Raw genomic sequence first — 21,521 nt, 5'->3', positions numbered from 1 at the left:
CACAGGTTTTAAAAAAACAAAACAACAAAAAAAAAGATTCTCCCCAAAAATAAAAAGATTTAATTAGAGGTAGTACATGATTTCCACAATCAGTTTTGAATCTAAATCATAGTTATCAAAATTTAAGCAAATAAAATTTCATCCTCTCTAATAAAAATATTGAATTTTTAATAAATGGACTTAAACCAGAAATCTTTAGAATATTTTAAACAAATCAGAAAATTGCATGTTCAAGTTTTTTAAGATGACAAATATGAGAGGTTTTTGTTTTGTTTTTACAATCGTCACTGTTTCTGGCAATAAAATACCAATATAAATAGTTTAAAACATCTGTTTTCAAAATGTTCAACCCCCAGGACAGGTTTCTTTGAAAAGTCACTGCATTTTAAATGTTGAAATGTCATCTTTATCTTGAAGGGGCAGATTGTTTGTTTTCTTTGAAAACAGAGCTAGGTATCAAAATGCACTCAGCTACATTGTCAACATAATACAGGCCAGCAAATGTAATTTTTTGTTTTAGTAGAGACAAGATATCACTTTCTTAACCAGGCTGGTCACAAACTCCTGGGCTCAAGCAATCCTCCCATCTTTGCCTCCCAAGGTGCTAGAATTACAGGTGGGAGCCACTGCACCTAGCCAAGGTCAGCAAATTTAGAACATCTACCTTTTGGCAAAATTAAAATGTCTTCTAAGTTCAATAGCTACATTGCCCCTAGGGAATCTTTCGTGACAGCCAAATTTTTCCTTGGCTCCTCCTTCCCAATTATTTCTGTAGAATTGTAAAGATTTACTCTATTTAGAGATTAGGTATATAAACTTTTATGTACTTGGCCACAATGACAACCTCCAGTAACACTTTTGGGTACTTTGAACTTCTTTTCTGCCTATGACTGAGTCCATGAATGATCCTCAGTGCTATTAATGTAATCTACAAATTATACTGAGGAATGACCAAACAGAAAATAACCCTAGCCTAATGGAACTAGTATTCTATTGAGAGGGAGATGAACAGTAAGTAAGATTATTAGGTGAATATACACTCTGTCAGAGATGGCAGGTACAAAAAACAAAACAAAAAAGCACAGGTATTACGGAAAGAGAAGGCACTTGGAATCTTTGACAGCAAGCCTAGCAAAGGCATCACTGTAAAGTCACGCTTGAATAAATACATAAAGGATATGAGGGAGCAACTCATGCATTATCTAAGGCCCTGAGGTGGATCTGTGTCTCTGCAGTTGAGGAAGACCAGCGAGGCCAGTGTGGCTGAAGGAAGTAAACAAAGGAACAGTTATAGTGAAAGATGTTCGAGAAGTACATTCGAGGGGTGGGGAAGATCATGTAGAGCCTTATAGGTTAGTAAGAGATCTGGTTTTTTTTCTCAGACTAAAATGGGAAGTCACTGAAGAGTGTTAAGTAGACCAATGACATGACTGGACAATCTATATATATCTTTTACATCCGTATTGACTCATATACTTATTCTATGGATAAAAATGTAATTATTATCATTATTTTTGTGGTTGCTAAAATTGGTCCAGTTCTTAGGAGCTCCTTCAGGTTGGTTCCTGTGCTTCAAACAGGTTTTCATCTTTTTGAGCACTTCCTTACTTTCTGGCACCACCAGTTGATCCAGGCTTACCTTGTATTTTTTCTGCACCAGTTCTGTAAGGAACTACTTCCCAAGGAGCCCTGGTTCCTTTCACTGAAGAACAATGGTTAAAGACCAAGATCTAAGCACTAGGTATTCTCAGTGCTACTGGGGTGTCATTGCTTCTAGGCCCTCTTAGGGAACAGAGGTAGGAAACTACACATATTCAAACTAACTCATACATATACACAAACCTATATTTCCATACGTCTGTATAAATATTAAAAACCATGAGTTTATATTCATACTTCTGACCCCATTTCAACACTACAACATGACTGTACAGTCATTTTTGTCTTTAGTTTTATGTTAATCTACAGTTACTTAGGTGAGTTCTTTCCTTCCTTATCCCCTTCTATGTGAATTTTACTATTCCTTTTTGGGTTCTCCTGCATCTGGGTTGGTGGTAATTGCTTCTTTGGTCCCCCAAATCCTGGTTGGTGACAACTGCACAGAAGCATGTAAAACATTCCTATGGTTCTAAGAATCAGAATTACACAAACAAATATACTCTGAGAAGTGCCACTCGCCTTTCATCCCTGCTACACAGATCTCCATTTCCTTCTTCCTTCCACTCCCTATAGGTAACCAATCTCTAGTTTTTTATTTATCTGCATGGTACTCCATTATATGGATGTATGGATGTAACACAGTCTATTCAAACATTCTCCTCTGTGTGGGCATCCCGTTTGTTTCCAATATTTTGCAAATTAAACAACACTATAATTAATAACATTTAATAAGATATAATTTATATTGTTAGAGACATATTTAGGATAGATCCCTAGAATAATTGAGAGGTAAATACATATGTAGTTTGTAGGTATCACTAAATTTCCCTCCAAAAGATGTGTGCCAATTTGCATCTGGGGCAGGAAAGAATGAGAGTACCTGTTTCCCCACAGTCTTGTCAACAAAAACGTTGCTATATGTTCAAAGTTTTGCCAGTGAAACAAGTCTTCCTTTCTTGAGACAAAGTTCTAGCTAACTGGTCCATCTTGTGCCTATTTGATAATGAAGAATAATGAACAAAAGCTGGGTGTGGTGGCACATGCCTGTAATCCTAGCACTTTGCGGGGAGGAGGTAGGAGAACCACTTGAGATCAGGAGATAGAGACCAGCCTGGAGAATATAGCGGGACCTAGTCTCTACAAAAAAAACATTAGCTGGGCAAGGTGGCGCGTGCCTGTGGTCCCAGCTATTTGGGAGGCTGAGGGAAGGACTGCTTGAGCCTGGGAGGCCAAAGTTGTCAATGAGCCGAGATCACGCCACTGCTCTCCAGCCTGGATGACAGGTTAAGACTCTGGAAATAAGGGAGGAAAGAAGAGGGAGGGAGGCAGGGGCAGAGGGAGAGAAAAGAAAAGAAAGGAAGGACAAAACAAACAAAAAACAGTACAAATGGCAATACGAAACTGACACTACTGTGAGTTTTCAGTGAGTGAATCTAGTGCAGCGGTAAAGGTTTAAGAGAGTTACCACTGGGTCCCTTCTAATACCCAGACGGTCTACCTACTCCAAGTACTCAATCTGCATGTAACTTGCTTAGGCCCACCAAATACTAATGCCTAAACCAAGTCAGAAGGGATGCAATGTCTCCTAAGATGTTATGATTCCTCTGCTAGTGGTAAGACACAATCTTCATCTCTAAATACCATTTAATTATTAGTCGGTAAGCATTTAAAGAACAAAAAATGGTAACTTCTTTCCAAAAAGGACAGAGTGAGTGAGGCAAGTTTTCTTTTAACTAACCTCCTAGCAAACAGAGGTAGGAAATATATGGATACATACAAACTCATGCAAATACCTATGCCTACATTTCTGTACTACATATCAAACACTACAAATTTATATTGATTCCTCTGCTTCTAATACAACACCACAAAGCTCATGTAGCCTTTGTCACCTTCACTATAATACTTTCATTGTCGCAAAATAGCCCAAAATAAAAATTACTTTTATAAACTAATTCTTTAAAAAGATGGTTTTCACTGAAATACCACTGTCTTAATCCAACCTCTAAGAATGTTCAGGCTGGGGAATATACTATTATGCATTAAATTGTTCAAAATTTGATGACATATACACTTGAATGTAAATTCCCAAAAGAAGCACTCAGACTGCACTACCCTTGAGGTGATGGTTACTCAACTATGAGAATCAGGTCATTCTGATAACTCAAGAAAAGCTAATGTTCTAATGATTAAACTATTACTTGACTCTAAGTCCTTGTCTCAACTATACTTTTCAAAGCTTTGCCTATGTTCTTTCTATCTATTAAAGCCCATATAGTTTCTAAGGTCAAAATTTCCAGTTTTCATATTCCATTTGAAGGGCTGTCTCATTTCTCCCAAATATACTTGCTAAAAACCAAAGGGCCAGGTGCAGTGGCTCATGTCTATAATCTCAACACTTCAGGAGGCCGAGGTGTGCACATCACCTGAGGTCAGGAGTTCAAGACCAGCCTGGCCAATATGGTAAAACCTTGTCTCAACTAAAAATACAAAAATTAGACGGTGTGGTGGCATGCACCTATAATCCCAGCTACTCAGGAAGCTGAGGCAGGAGAATCGCTTGAACCCAGGAGGAGGAGGTTACAGTGAGCTGAGATCACACCACTGCACTACAGCCTGGGTGACAGAGCAAGACTCTGTCCTTAAAAAAAAAACAAAAAACAAAGAGAAGGCCAGGCACAGTGGCTCATGTCTAAAATCCCAGCACTTTGGGAGGCCCAAAAGAGAGGATCCCTTGGGCCAGCACAAGAGTTTGAGACCAGCCTGGGCATCATGCTGAGACCCCATTTCTACATTAGAAAAGAAAAGAAAAGAAAAGAAATTTGTAGATAGCAAGAGTCTGTTGTCTTTATAGATGGGATGTAGCTGTTGCATTTATATTTGTTTCAAAATACATACTGTTTGAAAATCACAGTGAAAGCGCTGAAAAATGGCAGACTATGCACATATTACTTTGATATAATGCAATAAAGATGAACTAAACTGCAAAGTGAGTTACAAAGAAATACTTTAATCAGCTTTTAAATTATCAGAGGTAGTCCACATTATGGATTACTGACCTTCAAATCTTTTCAAATATTTTCTCTCATTTTAAATCTTTATCAAATAGTTCTGTTTTAAAAAGCAACCACATGAATATGTAAGCATAGTTCATAATTTTTATTTCTAAAATTTTAATTTCTGATTTAAATATAAACATTTTAAAAGATTCAAGTTCAGCTAGGTGCAGTGGCTCACGCCTGTAATCCCAGCACTTTGGGAGGCCAAGGCGGCCGGATGACGAGGTCAGGATATTGAGACCATCCTGGCCAACATGGTGAAACCCTGTCTCTATTACAAAAAAAAAAAAAAAAAGATTCAAGTTCATTAAGTAACATACTACACTCCAATGGCTTACACAAATTAATTTTTTTTTTTTTTTTTTTTTTTTGAGGCAGGGTCTCACTCCAGCACCCAGGCTAGAGGGTAGTGATGCAATCACAGCTCACTGCAACTTCAATCTACTGGGCTCAAGCAATCCTTCCACCTTAGCACCCCACCATGCCCAGCTGATTTTTACATAACTCCTTTTTTTTTTTTTTTTTTTTTTTTTTAAATAGAGTCCCACTCTGTCACCCAGGATGGAGTGCAGTGGCGCAATCTCAGCTCACTGCGACCTCCACCTCCCAGGTACCAGCACTTCTCCTGCCTCAGCCTCCCAAGCTGGAATTAGAGGCACCTACTACTATGCCCAAACAGTGTTTCACCATGTTGGCCAGGCTGGTCTCAAACTCCAGATCTCAAATGATCCACCTGCCTCAGCCTGCCAAAGCACTGGGAATACAGGCATGAGCCACTACACCTAGCCTAAAATTATCCTTTTTTCTTTTTTTTTTTTTGAGACAGAGTTTCATTCTTGTTGCCTAGGTTGGAGTGCAAGGGCACAATCTCGGCTCACTACAACCTCCACCTCCCGGGTTCAAGCAATTCTCCTGCCTCAGCTTCCAGTGTAGCTGGGATTACAGGCATGTGCCACCACGCCCAGCTAATTGAAATTACTCAATAAAAATTAATAATTTCCTATTTTCAGAGATTTTACTCTATAGAAATCATTTGATAAACAATCCTTTCAAGTGAACTTTCAATTAAAGTGAATGTTACAAAACTATGATTTAAATATCTGCTTTGTCTACTTACTTCTGTGCTCCCTGAGACAACAGCTTTGTCCACGTTCACTAACAATGGTTCTTCCACCTGGCATACTCCTAGTGACCACTCCACACAACGGTGATGAGCCCAACAAGTGCCTAAAATGGGAAAAATGAAAAAGAGCAAATGAGCAAACATTCAAAATATGAAAGCTAATAAATAAAGACATAAGGCTGAGCGCAGTGGCTCATGCCTGTAATCCCAGCACCTTAAAAGGCCGAGGAGGGTGGATCAAAGGTCAGGAGTTCTAAACCAGCATTACCAAGATGGTGAAACCCTGTCTGTACTAAAAGTACAAAAATTAGCTGGGCATCGTGGTGTTCACCTGTAATCCCAGCTACCCAGAAGACTGATACAGAAGAATCACTTGAACCCAGGAGGCGGAGGTTGCAGTAAGCCAAGATCATGCCACTGCACCCCAGCCTGGGTGACAAAAAGAGACTCCGTCTCAAAATATATATAAAAATAAAAATTAAAAAGTAATTATTTAACAAAATAAAGATATAAAACTCCAAAATCAACTCTAATATGTAAATATACAATGACATCCTGTATTTGTGGTTATCAGTAAAGTGGCCCTTCTAAATATGTGGTCCAACCACATCAATATCAATCTTAGAACTTCTTAGAAATACAGAATCTGGCTGGGCATAGTAGCTCATCCCTGTAATCCCAGCACTTTAGGAGGCCAAAGTGGACAAACTGCTTGAGGCTGGGAATTTAAGACAAGCCTGGCTAACACAGCAAAACCCTGTCTCTACAAAAATACAAAAATTAGCCAGCCGTAGTGGCAATCACCTGTAATCCCAGCTACTTGGTAGGCTGAGGCACAAGAATCGCTTAAACCCAGGAAGCAGCAGTTGCAATGAGCTGAGACTGCACCACTGCACTCCAACCTGGGCAACAGAGCAAGACTATCTCAAAATAAAAACCAAAAGAAATGCAGAATCTCAGATCACAACTGAGAGCTACTGAATCAAAAATTCTTGCAATGGGGCCCAGCAATCTGTGTTCAGTTCTCTTTCTTGCCTTTGTTTTTAAGACAGGGTCTCACTTTGTCACCCAGGCTGAAGCTCAGTGGCATGAACACAGCTCAGTGTAGCCTCGATCTCCAGGGTTCAAGCGATCCTCTCGCCTCAACCTTGCCAGACAGTTGGGACGACAGACACACACTACCACACCCAGCAAATTTTTTCATTTTTTGTAGGGACGGGGTTTCGCCATGTTGCCCAAGCTGCTCTTGAACTCCTGAGTTCAAGCGATCCACCTACCTTAGCTGGCCAAAGTGCTAAGATTACAGCTGTGAGCCACCATACCAAGCCAGCAATCTATGTTTTAACAAGCCATCTGGTTATTATGATGCACACAAAAGTTTGAGAATCACTGAATTACTGATTGCTTCTTCAACAAACAAAATCAGTTTTTAGTCATTTTATTTAAATATTATGTATGTATTTTGTATGTTTCTGGTATCTTTATATAAAACAAACAAGACTGAGTACTCTGTTGAGGGTATATACAAAGGGAATGTATAGAATAAACTACACATACACCTCTACTTCCCTCATACCACAGTGAGAACACCTAGCAATGACTATTAACACTTCAGCCTTTCAATTATCCATCACATAACACTTGAACCACTATCAATCTGCAGTTCGACTACAGAATGGGATGTACTTAAAATCCCAACAGCACCAGAAGTGCTAAGTTACAATACTCTTATAATAAGATAACCTACACGGCTCAGATATATTCTTCTTCATGCCCAAATAAGAGAGAGATCCAGAATGCCACATTCCCCAAGTTCTAACTTTAAAATATTCCCCTTTAAAATTTTCTCTCTTTTCTCAATTGTCAGAGCTCCACAGCACTGCTATCTACACAAGAATAAATGCAAGTATTTTTTAAAGCATCTAGTCTGGTGATAGTACTATGTAGATTTTAAATAAATTACATAAACCTTATTAAACAATTTATTTTACCTAATCAGGCATATTTAATAATGATTTTTTATAGTATGATTTTAGTTATTTCTAGACAAAATGTATTTATTATTGAGGGCATTGGCGATGCATTAAAATTAAAATGCTTCCAGAATTAACAGGCAGTTATTATGAAAACAGGCCCATACCTGTAGAATCAAATAAGGCTTGGACATCAATGGCATCTGGAAGCCCAACCAGACTGAGTTCATCCCACAGTTTACCAGCCTGATCATCCGACGCCGTCTGGGTGCTTACACTTACACAAGATACTGTATTCTGCTGAGGAGATCGTTCTCTGAAAATAAAATAAAATAGTTGTGAAAGTGAAAACAAGCAGAAAATTGTTTCATTTTTAATTGTTTAAAGGCAACATACTGCCAAATCCATTTTAATTTATCAGGCATTAACTGTCATAAAACAACTTTTAGAATTCATCTGTTAGTATTATCCACAGTGTAGTATTAAACTGGGTTCCCATATCATGTAAGTAACAACTAAGAAAAAGAGTCTCCAAACCCACAGCAAAGTATTAAAATTAAATTGTAAATTTCTTTTCTCATTCCATTCCATAATATAATGTTTTTAAAACCAACTCTCATATTCTAGTCAGGAATTGTATTTAACACTTAAAATGAATCTCAGATCACAAGTGAGATCTACAGAATCAAAAAATCTTGCAGTGGGGCCCAGCAATCTGTGTTTAGTTCTTTTTTGGGGGTTTTGTTTCTGAGACAGGGTCTCACTTTGTCACCGAGGCTTTACTTAAATGCTTTACAAAACAAAACTTGATCACATAAGAAATGTTTACTTTGCTGTATCTTGACTGAGGACTGCCACAACAAGAGGTGGCAGTTAGCTTTGTAAAGAAAGGACATTGCCCAGGGAAAATAAAAACCCACTACAAAGTGTGAAAACAGAGGCAGGAGGAACGGAATGTATCAGCTGTAGCTTTCTTATGTTCCCGTCAACAAATCTCAACAGCTGGTCGGCGGCATGACGTTGCAAGTACTCTCAATCAAGACTGTACATCACAATTTGGAATTAAAAAACAAAAGCAAAATCACTACCAAAGTCATGTAGAATAAGGAAGATAGTGTAACAGCAAAAACTATAGTCTAAAAAAGTACACTGAATAAAGTGAACAACATATGGGAGATTTCAGCCTTTCAAGGTCTAACACTGTAGGTAATATTTAAGACCATTAAGTAAACAAAACTGGCTAATGTATTTAGTATTAAATATGGGAAATCAGATGACTACCACTAAAACTTTAATCTTCTCCTGAAACCACAGTATTTAACCTGATCATAATTCTGGAGTAAGTCACTATTGAATATAGATCATAACTCACTGCACTTCTGTATGCTGGATATTTATCATGATTCCTATTAAGAGAAAATCAGCACAATGACTAGGGTACTAAACATTTTTATACCTGGAATCATTGAAAGAAAAAAAGTATTAACATATTTCAATAAGTACATTTAAATATCAAATCATATAAAAATAACCAGTTATGTTTTATGTTCAGCATTAGAAATGCATAGACTTCTAAAAAAAGGTTTAGCATGCTATGCTAACTTTAAATTCTCATTTTAATAAATGCCCACAGTAAAATGAGAACAAATTCTTTCCTATAAATATAATCTCTATTCCTACAAACATGTTGTCCATTACAAATCATTATTTTATTGGGAGGGGAAAAAAAAAGACCAACAGTTCATCTATAACTACTAAGTATTGTTTTAACATATTGTTTTGCACTAGCATTTGATGAGGGAAAGGGGTGTAAAAAACCAACAGAACGACTGACTAATATATTACTAATCAGGTCCAAACCAGCAGCTTAATCAAATTCAACCTTGAAGCTTTGAGACTGGTTTGTATGTATATACCATATCAGTAAGATATCAATGTCAACACTAAGGATGACAGCAGCCCAGCTTAGGAAGAGACATCAAGAGGAATCAGCTGAAATGCATGCCCCACAAAATTCTAAGTTACAAAATGGAAGAAAAAGTAAAAACATTCTTGATTTTTTTATACAGTGAAAATGAGAGGAAAGCCATTTTCAAAACCTCCTCTGTAGAATTGTTTTTAAAATTAACTAGCTATTTAAACTACATTAGTAACATATATTTTGTAAATATTTGAAATCATTACCAAGCTAAATTAATTGCCTACCCTTAAATGATGCCAAATTTATTTTATGTTTTTTTTTTTTTTTTTTTTTTTTTGAGATGGAGTCTTGCTCTGTCACCCAGGCTGGAGTGCAGTGGTGCCATCTCGGCTCACTGCAACCTCTGCCTCCCAGGTTCAAGAGATTCTCCTGCCTCACCCTTCCAAGTAGCTGAACTACAGGCGCATGCCGCCATGTCCGGCTAATATTTGTATTTTTAGCAGGAGACAGGGTTTCACTGTGTTAGCCAGGATGGTCTTGATCTCCTGACCTTGTGATCTCCCCACCTTTGCCTCCCAAAGTACTGGGATTACAGACCGCACCCGGCCAATGATGCCAAATTTTTAAGTGTACGTCATTAACTAGTATGTCATCATTACTTATTAAGTTGGTAAGCACCAAATTTATACAAAGCCTTTCATTTAATAAAGGCTATTTTTATGTAATTATCCGAGCTCATAAGAATTTCACTAAAAATTAATTTCACTTTTTTCTTTGAGATGTAGTCTCACTGTCGCCCAGGATGGTGTGCAGAGGCACTATCTCAGCTCACTGCAACCTTCGCCTCCCAGGTTCAAGCATTTTTCCTGCCTCAGCTCCTGAATAGCTGGGACTACAGGCACGTGCCATCATGCCTGGCTGATTCTTGTACTTTGAGTACAGACAGGGTTTCATCATATTGGTCAGGCTGGTCTCAAACTCCTGACCTTGTGATCCACCCACCCTGGCCTCCCAAAGTGCTGGGATTACAGGCGTGAGCCAAAAGGCCAGGCAATTTCACTCTTAAAACAAGAAAATGAGGCCGGGCGCGGTGGCTCAAGCTTGTAATCCCAGCACTTCGGGAGGCCGAGGCGGTAGATCACGAGGTCAAGAGATCGAGACCATCCTGGTCAACATGGTGAAACCCTGTCTCTACCAAAAATACAAAAAATTAGCTGGGCATGGTGGCACGTGCCTGTAATCCCAGCTACTCGGGAGGCTGAGACAGGAGAATTGCCTTAACCCAGGAGGCGGAGGTTGCGGTGAGCTGAGATTGCGCCATTGCACTCCAGCCTGGTAACAAGAGCGAAACTCCGTCTCAAAAAAAAAAGAAAAAAAGAAAATGAAGCCCAATTCTATTTCTCAGGACAGGATTTTATATAATTGCCATTATTTAAGGCACAACATGAGGATATAAGATACAGCCTGATTCAGTCCATCAAATTTGCTAATAGACATTTTAAGTTTGCTGGCCTTTTATTTTATTACGATGTGTGTACTCAATTAATAACTAAAGATAAGGCTCTTGCATATGATCTAGCTATGGCCTCCCAAACAACACAACTCTCCTAATACAGTACTTCTAAGCTTCCTTAAACTGTTCCACCTTAAATTCTTTTAAAACACTCTCCTTCTTGTTATTGTTTCATTTTCTACTTCAGGTCTTCAGGGCATTGGCAGCAGTTCAAAACAAGGAGCCAATCAAATAAGTACAACAGGAAAATGCTTTAGTACTTAAATTTGGATATAAGCCAGATAAGCACTTGGGTGATTACATCATCATCCTCAAGAGGCAGAGTCTGCTAGTTTTGCAAGCCAAAATAATTTTTACACTTTCTCATCAATTACAGAAACTTCTACTCCCTTAACCAGCACAGCCAAGTCTCCATATTAATATGGTCTTTAAACACAACTGCACAAAATATTTTGAAACATATTAGACAAGAGTTTTAGGTAGGTACAATGTATCCATGAATATAGACATACATATATAATTACAAAAAATTCCTTAAGAAAGAAAAAAGCATCTCCTGTGAAGGAGGGAGGAATGCCAGGAGGGAGTGACGAACAAGGGGGAAGGAGGGAAAAATGAGGAAGACAGTCCAACATTTTCTGAAGCACACACACACACACACATATATAAATTTGATTAATTAATTGATTGACTGGTTCAATGAATGGATGACACAAAAGACAAGAGTGGTGAAAATCAGTTCTGAATTTGCTATCGCATTACATTACAGTCTTACAATTAAAAGCTTATTTAGAGAAACAAAAGAAGGACTTCATTGATCTGTTTTATTAATATCTTCTTTCCATTTATAAATTCTAAGAACTCCCTCCCTCTCAGCTTGGGTTATGTTCTTTAACGTTTTCTTCCAAAAGTTTGGTTTTGTGATCACACTGATTTTAATATACAATTAAGATAAACTTTTTTAAAAAATAAGAAAATTTTGTGAAAAGGACAGTTTGTTGGATTGAGTTAATTATGAGTCATAGAGTATCCCATAAATGTGGAAAACATGAGAAACCGGTCAACAAGAACAACCCCATTTGAAAATTTATAAACATTATAATGAAAATAAATGATACACAGTCTTAATCTATTTCAACAATTTAAATTCAAAACTGCTTACTTTCTCTGTCCTCTTTGTTTTCGTGGTGTTGAGTTTTGCATTTTCTCATAGGTTCCATTGCTGTTGTCATCAATGTCCTTCTTGTTAGAAGGTTGGTTTCTCCATGGCAAGATAAATCCAGGCGTTACTCTGAATTGTTTTAAGTCTCCTTGTCCTAAGGAACTTTTTTCCCCACAGTAACAAAAAGCGCAGAGCTGTTCACTAGTAAAAATGAAACGTAAGTCAGAGAGGGAGACAACTACTTTAAGTGACAACTATAGATATGTGCTTTTTAACCATGTCTAAAACGCAAGCTAAGCTTTTCAATCTATTTTCTACAGTCTATTCCGTGATTACCCATAAGAACAATTAAGTTTAATAATTATTATACATTTGGAATTCTACTTTTCCATAGCACTCTTTAAAGTAGTAGACATATCAAATCCAAAAAATTCTAGTTAGTACTTAGAAAAGTTATTGCCTTTAATATTTGACTAGAAAAAAAATCCAAGTAAGAAAGTTAAGGATGGGGGCCAGGTGCAGTGGCTCATGCCTGTAATCCCAGCACTTTGGGAGGCTGAGGCAGCAGTATCTCTTAAGGCCAACAGTTTAAGACCAGCCTGTCCAACATGGTAAAAACCCCGTCTCTACTAAAAATACAAAAATTAGCTGTGTGTGGTGGCACACACCGGTAATCCCAGCTACTCAGGTGGCTGAGGCACCTTGCTTGCACCCAGGAGGCAAAGGTTGCAGTAAGCTGAGATCAAACCACTGTACTCCAGCCTAGGTGACAGAGCAAGACTCTGTCTCGGCGGGGGGGAAAAATGCAAGCTAAAAATGGGAAAGAAGGTAAAGTTTAGTAGCCGCCCAACTGCATGACAGCTCTGTAAAACATATGGTGACAGTTTTATTTAACCACTTGATGAAATGTCCATTATGCATGATATATATATACCACACACATGCATACACACGGGGAGATAAAAAATATAAGCTTAAATAGTGGCAGGGTTAAGTGGTAGTAGATTTGGGGAAAGCAAAAGAGCTGAATAGGAGGGAGGAAAGGGATGATTAGTAGCAAAGGGTATTTTTAAGGCAGTGAAACCATTTTAAATGATACTGTAATGGCAGGTACTGAGCCCTAATGTAAACTATGGACTGTAGCTAAAAATTGCCAGGCACGATGGCTCATGCGTGTAATCCCAGCACTTTGGGAGGCCAAGGCAGGCGGATCGCCTGAGGTCAGGAGTTCAAGACCAGCATGACCAACATGGAAGAAACCCCCATCTCTACTAATAATACAAAATCAGCCTGGCATCGTTGTACGCTCCTGTAATCCCAGCTACCAGGGAGGCTGAGGCAGGAGAATCGCTTGAACCCAGGAGGTGGAGGTTGCGGTGAACTGAGATCGCACCACTGCAGTCCAGCCTAGGCAACAAGAGCAAAACTTTGTCTCTAAATAAATAATCCATATTGGTTTTAACACAGCAGACACTACTAATCATAAAGGAAACTGTTACTGTTACGGGTGGAGGTAGGAGAATGAGCTTAATTTTTGTGTAAACCTAAAACTGCTCTTCTAAGTCTATTGATTAAAAAAAAAGATAACATTAAAAAATTTTAAAACAATACACATATATGGATTATACACTTTTAAGAGAGCTTAGAAGGAATGAAATTAAAAGGACCATTTCCTCTTAGTTATATTTACCCTTCACAAGATACTTACTGCTGCTATACCCAAATCCTTCTTCTCAGGCATTAAAGTTACCTCTACAGTATTTATCCCGTGATCTTACATGTCTTTGATTACCAAGTGATAGAACTAATCTTTTAAGGTGACTTTTTAAAACTTATGGTTAGCTCACATTGGACTCTCAACTAATTACTTTTTATGAAAATTAGCTTTTGCTTTTCTAATTACCTATTTCAAGTTCATGATAAATTGCGTTGTCAGCTAGTACTGAGATACACACACATACACAAATTAAATGTAGTCTAAGTTCAGAAAAATCAAGTCGAATTGAAAAAGAAAATTTCTTCTTACCAAAAAGAGACCACCACCATATGCTTTGCCAGTATCTTTATATATATATATACATATATATATATATATATATATATATATATATATATTTTTTTTTTTTTTTTTTTTTTTTTTTTTTTTTTTTGAGACGGAGTTTCGCTCTTGTTACCCAGGCTGGAGTGCAATGGTGCAGTCTCAGCTCACTGCAACCTCCGCCTCCTGGGTTCAGGCAATTCTCCTGCCTCAGCCTCCTGAGTAGCTGGGATTACAGGCACGTGCCACCACGCCCAGCTGATTTTTTGTATTTTTAGTAGAGACGGGGTTTCACCATGTTAACCAGGATGGTCTCGATCTCTTGATATTGTGATCCACCCGCCTCGGCCTCCCAAAGTGCTGGGATTACAGGCTTTAGCCACCGCGCCCGGCCCAATATACTCTTATTTATAAAATTTTCTCTGAGCTATTAAGCTTACATTTATTTCAAGATATCCCATTTCTGGTTTGTTTCTTGCCCTAGAAACAGTACCCATGAGAGGCAACAATCATTAACCTTATCAACAACATTGATTATAACAGCACTAATTAAAAATTGGAGCAATATTTTAAAGATACTGCATAAAAATACCTTAGCCTTCAATTTTATATTCAAAACTATCGCGGAAATGTGAAGGTATAGTAAAATTATTCCCCGGATTAGAAGACCTCGGAAATTTTGCCACCCAAGAGATCCACAACGAAAATACTTCTAGAAAGGTACTTCAATTATTAAAAAATCAGGAAAAGTTGTATGAAATAAGAAAGGTCAAACACCTCAGAGTAATTTATTGTTGATTTTTTAAAATAAGATTCTACCTTTTGGTTTGGCTGTAGAAAACTACAAACAGCATTGTGCCCAATCACACAGTATAACCCAATCAGAGAATCTGCAAATTTACTTTTCTGAAACCCATCAGAGGGCAGAAATCACAGGAAAACCAACTCACAGTCAAATGAAAGACACTTCCACAAAAAAATGAGACAACAGTACCTCTGAGGAAGATGACACTGAATATCATATGAGCAGGATAATCAGAATTGAGTTAAAAAATTTTAACAAATTGCTAGAAGCCAAGTGTGAGACACAGTGAAAATATGTTAACACCTGTGACCACAGACACAAGAGGAATTCTAACCCACACATAGGCTCCTCTCCATGTACCTCATTAGGTGTTCATGCACAACCAAGGAAGAAAAACATACATACAGCAACTCAGCCAGGGGCAGTGGCTCACACTGTAAATCCGGTGCTTTGGGAGGTGAAGGCAGAAGGACTGCTTGACCCCAGGATTTTGAGACCAGCCTGGTCAAAATAGTGAGATCCTGTCTGTATTTTAAAAAGAAAAAGAGGCTGGGTATGGTGGCTCACACCTGTAATCCCAGCACTTTGGGATACCGAGGCGGACAGTTCACGAGGTAAGGAATTTGAGACCAGCCTGGCTAACATGGTAAAACCCCATCTCTACTAAAAATACTACAATTAGCCAGATGCGGTGGCAGGAACCTGTAATCCAAGCTACTTGGGAGACTGAGGCAGGAGAATCACTTAAACCCAGGAGGCAGAGGTTGCAGTGAGCCAAGATCGTGCCACTGCACTCCAGCCTGGGCAACAGAGTGAGACTCCGTCTCAAAAATAATAAATTAACAAACAAATAAATACCATGTATAAAGCAGCTGAAAAACATTTTTTTAAATGGCAAAATATTAGTAGCCAATTACAATAATGTAAATAAAAATCAACAATTAAAAGGCAAAAATCACAAGACCACTTTTGAGATTAGATTAAAATTAGGTGCAGACAGGGCACAGTGGCTCACACCTGTAATCCTAGCACTTTGGGACGCCAAGGTGATCATGGATCACCATGATCTTCTGGTCAACATTGTTAAAACCCTCTCTACTAAAAATATAAAAATTAGCCAGGCATGGTTGTGTGTGCCTATAGTCCCAGCTACTCAGGAGGCTGAGGCAGGAGAACTGCTTTAACCCGGGAGGCAGAGGTTGCAGTGAGCCGAGATCACACCACTGCACTCGAGCCTAGCAACAGAGATAGATTCCCTCTCAAAAAAAAAAAAAAAAAAAAAAAAAAAAGGTGCAAAAAATGTTGGAAGTATAAAGACAAAGGACACATAAAACAAGGACAAAATGTTGATGGGAAAGGAGGTAAAAAGATACCAGGCAAACATAAACCAAAACAAAGTCTGAGTGGTGATAATTTTATCAGACAAAATGAAAGTTAGCTCAAAAAGAAAACAGCATTAGAGATGAAAAAGATGTTATACACTAATAAAACCATCAATAGTAGTATAACAGATATCCCTTATAACCATATACACAGACCAACAGGCCTCCAAATGAATCTCTAATCTGAAAGAGATGGTTATCCATCTCTAATCTGAAAATCCAAAATATAAAATGCTCCAAAATAAAAAACTTTTTTTTTTTTTGGACATGAGTCTCACACTACTGCCCAGGCTGGAGTGCAATGGTGCGATCTTGGCTCACTGCAACCTCCGCCTCCCAGGTTCATGTGATTTTCGTGCCTCAGCGTCCCAAGTAACTGGGATTACAGGTGCACACTATCACACCTGGCTAATTTTTTGCATTTTTAGTAGAGACAAGGTTTCGTTATGTTGGCCATGACTGGTCTCCAACTCCTGACCTTGTGATCTGCCTACCTCAACCTCCCAAAGTGCTGGGATTACAGGCATGAGCCACCGCACCTGGCCAATTCAAAACTTTTTAAGCACTAACATGATAACACAAGTAGAAAATTTCACTTGTAAGTACTTAATATAAACTTTGTTTCAAGCATACAATTACTTAAATATTCTATAAAATTACCTTCGGCTATGTGTATAAGGTATATATGAAACATAAATGAATTTCATGTGTATACATGTCTCCCATCCCCAAAATATCTATTATGTATATGCAAATATTCCAAAATCCAAAACACAACTGCTCCCAAGCATTTTGTTTTTGTTTTTGTTTTTGAAATGGAGTCTAGCTCTGTCATCCAGGTTTAAGTGCAGTGGCGCAGCTGACTGTAACCTCCACCTCCCTGATTCAAGTGATTCTCCTGCCTTAGCCTCCCAAGTATCTGGGACTAGATGCACACGCCACAACACCTGGCTAATTTTTCTATTTTTAGTAGAGACAGGGTTTCACCATGTTGGCCAGGCTGGTCTCAAAGTCATGGCCTCAGATGATTCACCTGCCTTGGCATCGTAAAGTGCTGGAATTACAGGCATCAGCGGCTGCACCCAGCCTGTCCCAAGTATTTTGTGTAAGGGATACTCAACCTGTACTAACAGAACTGGAAGGTTAAAAAAATAATCAACAACAGTGGAAGATTTTAATTACTTTCTCAGAAAATACTGTATCAAATGGATAAAAATTAAGTAGATACTGGCTAGGCGCAGTGGCTCACACCTGTAATCCCAGCACTTTGGGAGGCCGAGGTGTTGGATCACTATGTCAGGAGTTCAAGACCAGCCTAGCCAATATGGTGAAACCCCATCTCTACTAAAAATACAAAAATGGGCCCAACATGGTGGCACATGCCTGTAGTCCCAGCTACTCAGGAGGCTGAGCCAGAAGAATCACTTTAACCTGGGAGGAGGAGGTTGCAATGAGCTGAGATCACGCCACTGGACTCTAGCCTGAGAGACAGAGTGAGACTCCATCCATCTCAAAAAAAAAAAAAAAAAAAATTAAGTAGATATTGAACATCTTTATTGTTATTTATCTGAGTGTAATAAATTAGTTTGAGATACTATATTCAGTTCTATCTACAACCAATGATTTACATTCTTTTCAAGTATATTAAAATATTTCCAAGAATAGATTACATAGTAGGCCATAAAAGAGTACATGATACATTGCAAGTGACCAGTATCATACAGGCCATATTCTCTGACAACAATGCAGTAAAACTAAAAATGTATAATAAATGGATAACTTAAAATTTTCTGGCCAGGTGTGGTGGCTCATGCGTGTAATCCCAACACTTTTGGAGGCCAAGGAGGGCGGATCACGCGGTCAGGAGTTTGAGACCAGCCTGGCCAACATGGCAAAACCCATCTCTACTAAAAACACAAAAATTAGCCAGGTGTGGTGGCACGTGCCTGTAGTCCCAGCTACTTGGGAGGCTGAGGCAGGAGAATCACTTGAACAGGAGGTGGCAGTTGCAGTGAGCAGAGATCTTGCCGTTGCACTCCAGCCTTGGCAACAGAGCGAGACTCCATTTCAAGGAAAAAAAAAAATTTCCAAATATCAGGAAACTAAAAAAAAATATTGCTTAAGAATCTTTCGCTTAAAATGGAAATCCCAATATCTGGTATGAAACTGTAATGAAAATACTGAATATAAAAATTTGTAGCCCAGGAGTGGTGGTTCACGCCGGTAATTCCAGCACTTTGGGTGGCAGAGTCCATGGATCACCCAAGGTCAAGAGTTCAAGATCAAACTGGCCAACATAGTGGAATCCAATCTCTACTAAAAATAAAAATTAGCCAGGTGTGGTGGCACATGCCTGTAATCCTAGCTACTCAGGAGACTGAGGCAAGAAAAATCGCTTGAACATGGGAGGCGGAGGCTGCAATGAGCCGAGATCATGCTAGTGCACTCCAGCTTGGGCAACAGAGCAAGACTCAGTCTCAAAAAAAAAAAAAAAAAAACGGTTAAACAGAAATGAGCTAAGCTTTCAACTAAAGAAGTTGGGGGCCAGGCACTACGGCTCACAGCTGTAGTCTCAGCACTTTAGGAGGTAGAGGCAGGTGAATCACTTGCACCCAGGAGTTCCAGACCAGTCTGAGCAACACAGTAAGACCTTGTCTCTATTTAAAAAATAATTTTTTTACTAATTTGCATTAGCTTTGAAAAAAAATAATAGTAATTTTTTAAAACAAAGAAGTTGGGGACAAAGTAAACAAGGATACTGATAGAAAACTACAAGGAAAACAACAGAAATCAGGGAAACAGAAAACTAGTAACAATAGAGATCACCAAAACCTAATTCTTTTAAAGCAAAAATCTCTGTTGAAAAAAAACAGGCAACATTCAAATAAAATACAAAATGAAGAGGAGAAATAACTACATCTGCAACAAATAAAAAAATAATAATAAATGCTCGACTGGGCACAGTGGCTCACACCTGTAATCCCAGCACTTTGGGAGGCCAAGGTAGGTGGATCATCAGTTCAGAAGTTCGAGACCAGCCTGACTAACATGGTGAAACCCTGTCTCTACTAAAAATACAAAAATTAGCCAGGCATGGTGGCATGTGCCTGTAATCCCAGCTACTTGAGAGGCTGAGGCAGGAGAATCGCTTGAACCCAGGAGGCAGAGGTTGCAGTGAGCTGAGACTGCACCACTGCACTCCAACCTGGGCAACAGAGCAAGACTCTGTCTCAAAAATAATAATAATAATAATAATAATAATATAAATAAATAAACGCTCATTCTCACCATTTCTTTTCAATGTATTACTGGAAGTCCTATGCAGAGCAATACAGTCAAGAGAAAGATGGTCAGGCATGGTGGCTGATGCCTGTAATCCAAGCACCTTGGAAGGCCGAGGCAGGTGGATCACAAGGTCAGGAGTTTGAGACCAGCCTGGCCAACACGATGAAACCCCATCTCTACTAAAAATATAAAAATTAGCTGGGCGTCAGGGCACATGCCTGTAACCCCAGCTACTGAGGAGGCTGAGGCAAGATAATTGCTTGAACCTGGGAGGTAGAGGTTGCAGTGAGCTGAGACCACACCACTGCACTCCAATCCGGACAACAGAGCAAGACTCCATCTTTAAAAAAAAAAAAAAAAAAAAAAAAACAGACATCTGGACAGGCGAAGTGGTTCACACTTGTAATCCCAGCACTTGGGAGGCTGAGGAAGACAGATTGCTTGAGCCCAGGAATTCGACTAGCCTGGGTGAATTCAGGATTTCACATGATGAAAGCCCGTCTCTACTAAACATACAAAAATAAGCCAGGGGTGGTAGCAAGCACCTGTTGTCCCAGGTAATCAGGGGGCTGGGGTGAGTGGATGTCTTGAGCCCAGGGGCAGAGGCTGCAGCAAGTCAAGATCCCACCATTGTGCTCCAGCCTGTGCTACAGACACCCTGGCTCAAAAAACAGTAACAACAAGATACATGGACCAATGAAACACGAAGGAACTCACACATTTACACCCAGTTGATTTATAACAAAGATGCCAAAAAATCACAATGGGTAAAGAACTGTCTCTTCAATAAATGGCGATGAAAAAACTGTACATCCACATTCGTAAGAATAAAATCACACCCTTGTCTCACACAGCACACAAAAATCAATTCAATATAGATTAAAGTCTTATGTTTAAAATGTCAAACTATAAAACTACTGGAAGAAAACACAGGGAGAAAGTTCCATGGAGACAGTCACTTTTTGGATATGACCCTGAAAGCATAGGCAACAAAAGCAATAACAGACAAATGGGATAGCTAAACTACAAACCTCTGTACAGCAAAGGAAACAATTAACAAAGTAAAGAGACAACCCACAGAATGGGAGAAAATATTTATGGAACCCAACTCAATAGCAAGAAAACAACCTGATTAAAAACTGGGCAAAGGACCTGAACAGACATTTCTCAAAAGAACACATACAAATGGCCAACAGGTATATGGGAAAATGCTCAGCATCACCAATCATTAGGGAAATGCAAACTGAAACCATAATCATATATTACCTAACACCTGTTCAAATGGTTATTATCAAAAATATGAAAGGTAAGTATTGCCAAGGATACAGAAAAAAACGTAAGTTCTGTACATTGCTGGGGGGTGTCAATTAGCCATTATGGAAAACAGTTAAGAGGTTTCTCAAAAAACTATAAAGGAAATTATCATATAATCCAGTAATCACACTTCTGGGTATATATCCAAATGAACTGAAATCAATGTCAAAAGGATATCTGCATGCCCATGCATACTGCAGGCAGCATTACTTACAACAGCCAGATATGGAATCAACCTAAGCATTCATCAATAGATGAAATGGATATAGAAAATATGGTGTATATAT

At 38.7% G+C, this 21,521-nt stretch overlaps 1 protein-coding gene across 20 annotated transcripts in view; it reads right to left on the bottom strand.

Moving 5' to 3' along the window:
- The window catches only part of KMT2C (lysine methyltransferase 2C), a 310,436-nt gene that overhangs the window by 172,383 nt on the left and 116,532 nt on the right, over window positions 1-21,521 (bottom strand). For all 20 annotated transcript variants that reach the window (XM_074378876.1, XM_074378875.1, XM_074378881.1 and 17 more), the window contains 3 exons: window positions 12,411-12,611; window positions 7,982-8,130; window positions 5,836-5,945 (listed from right to left, as the gene is read on the bottom strand). In XM_074378876.1, the coding sequence (XP_074234977.1) occupies window positions 5,836-5,945; window positions 7,982-8,130; window positions 12,411-12,611 (460 nt within the window). The remainder of the gene's footprint in view (window positions 1-5,835; window positions 5,946-7,981; window positions 8,131-12,410; window positions 12,612-21,521) is intronic.

Source organism: Saimiri boliviensis, chromosome 10, assembly GCF_048565385.1.
Source record: "Saimiri boliviensis isolate mSaiBol1 chromosome 10, mSaiBol1.pri, whole genome shotgun sequence".
Lineage (NCBI taxonomy): Eukaryota > Metazoa > Chordata > Mammalia > Primates > Cebidae > Saimiri > Saimiri boliviensis.
This window is presented reverse-complemented; position numbering and strand designations above follow the sequence as displayed.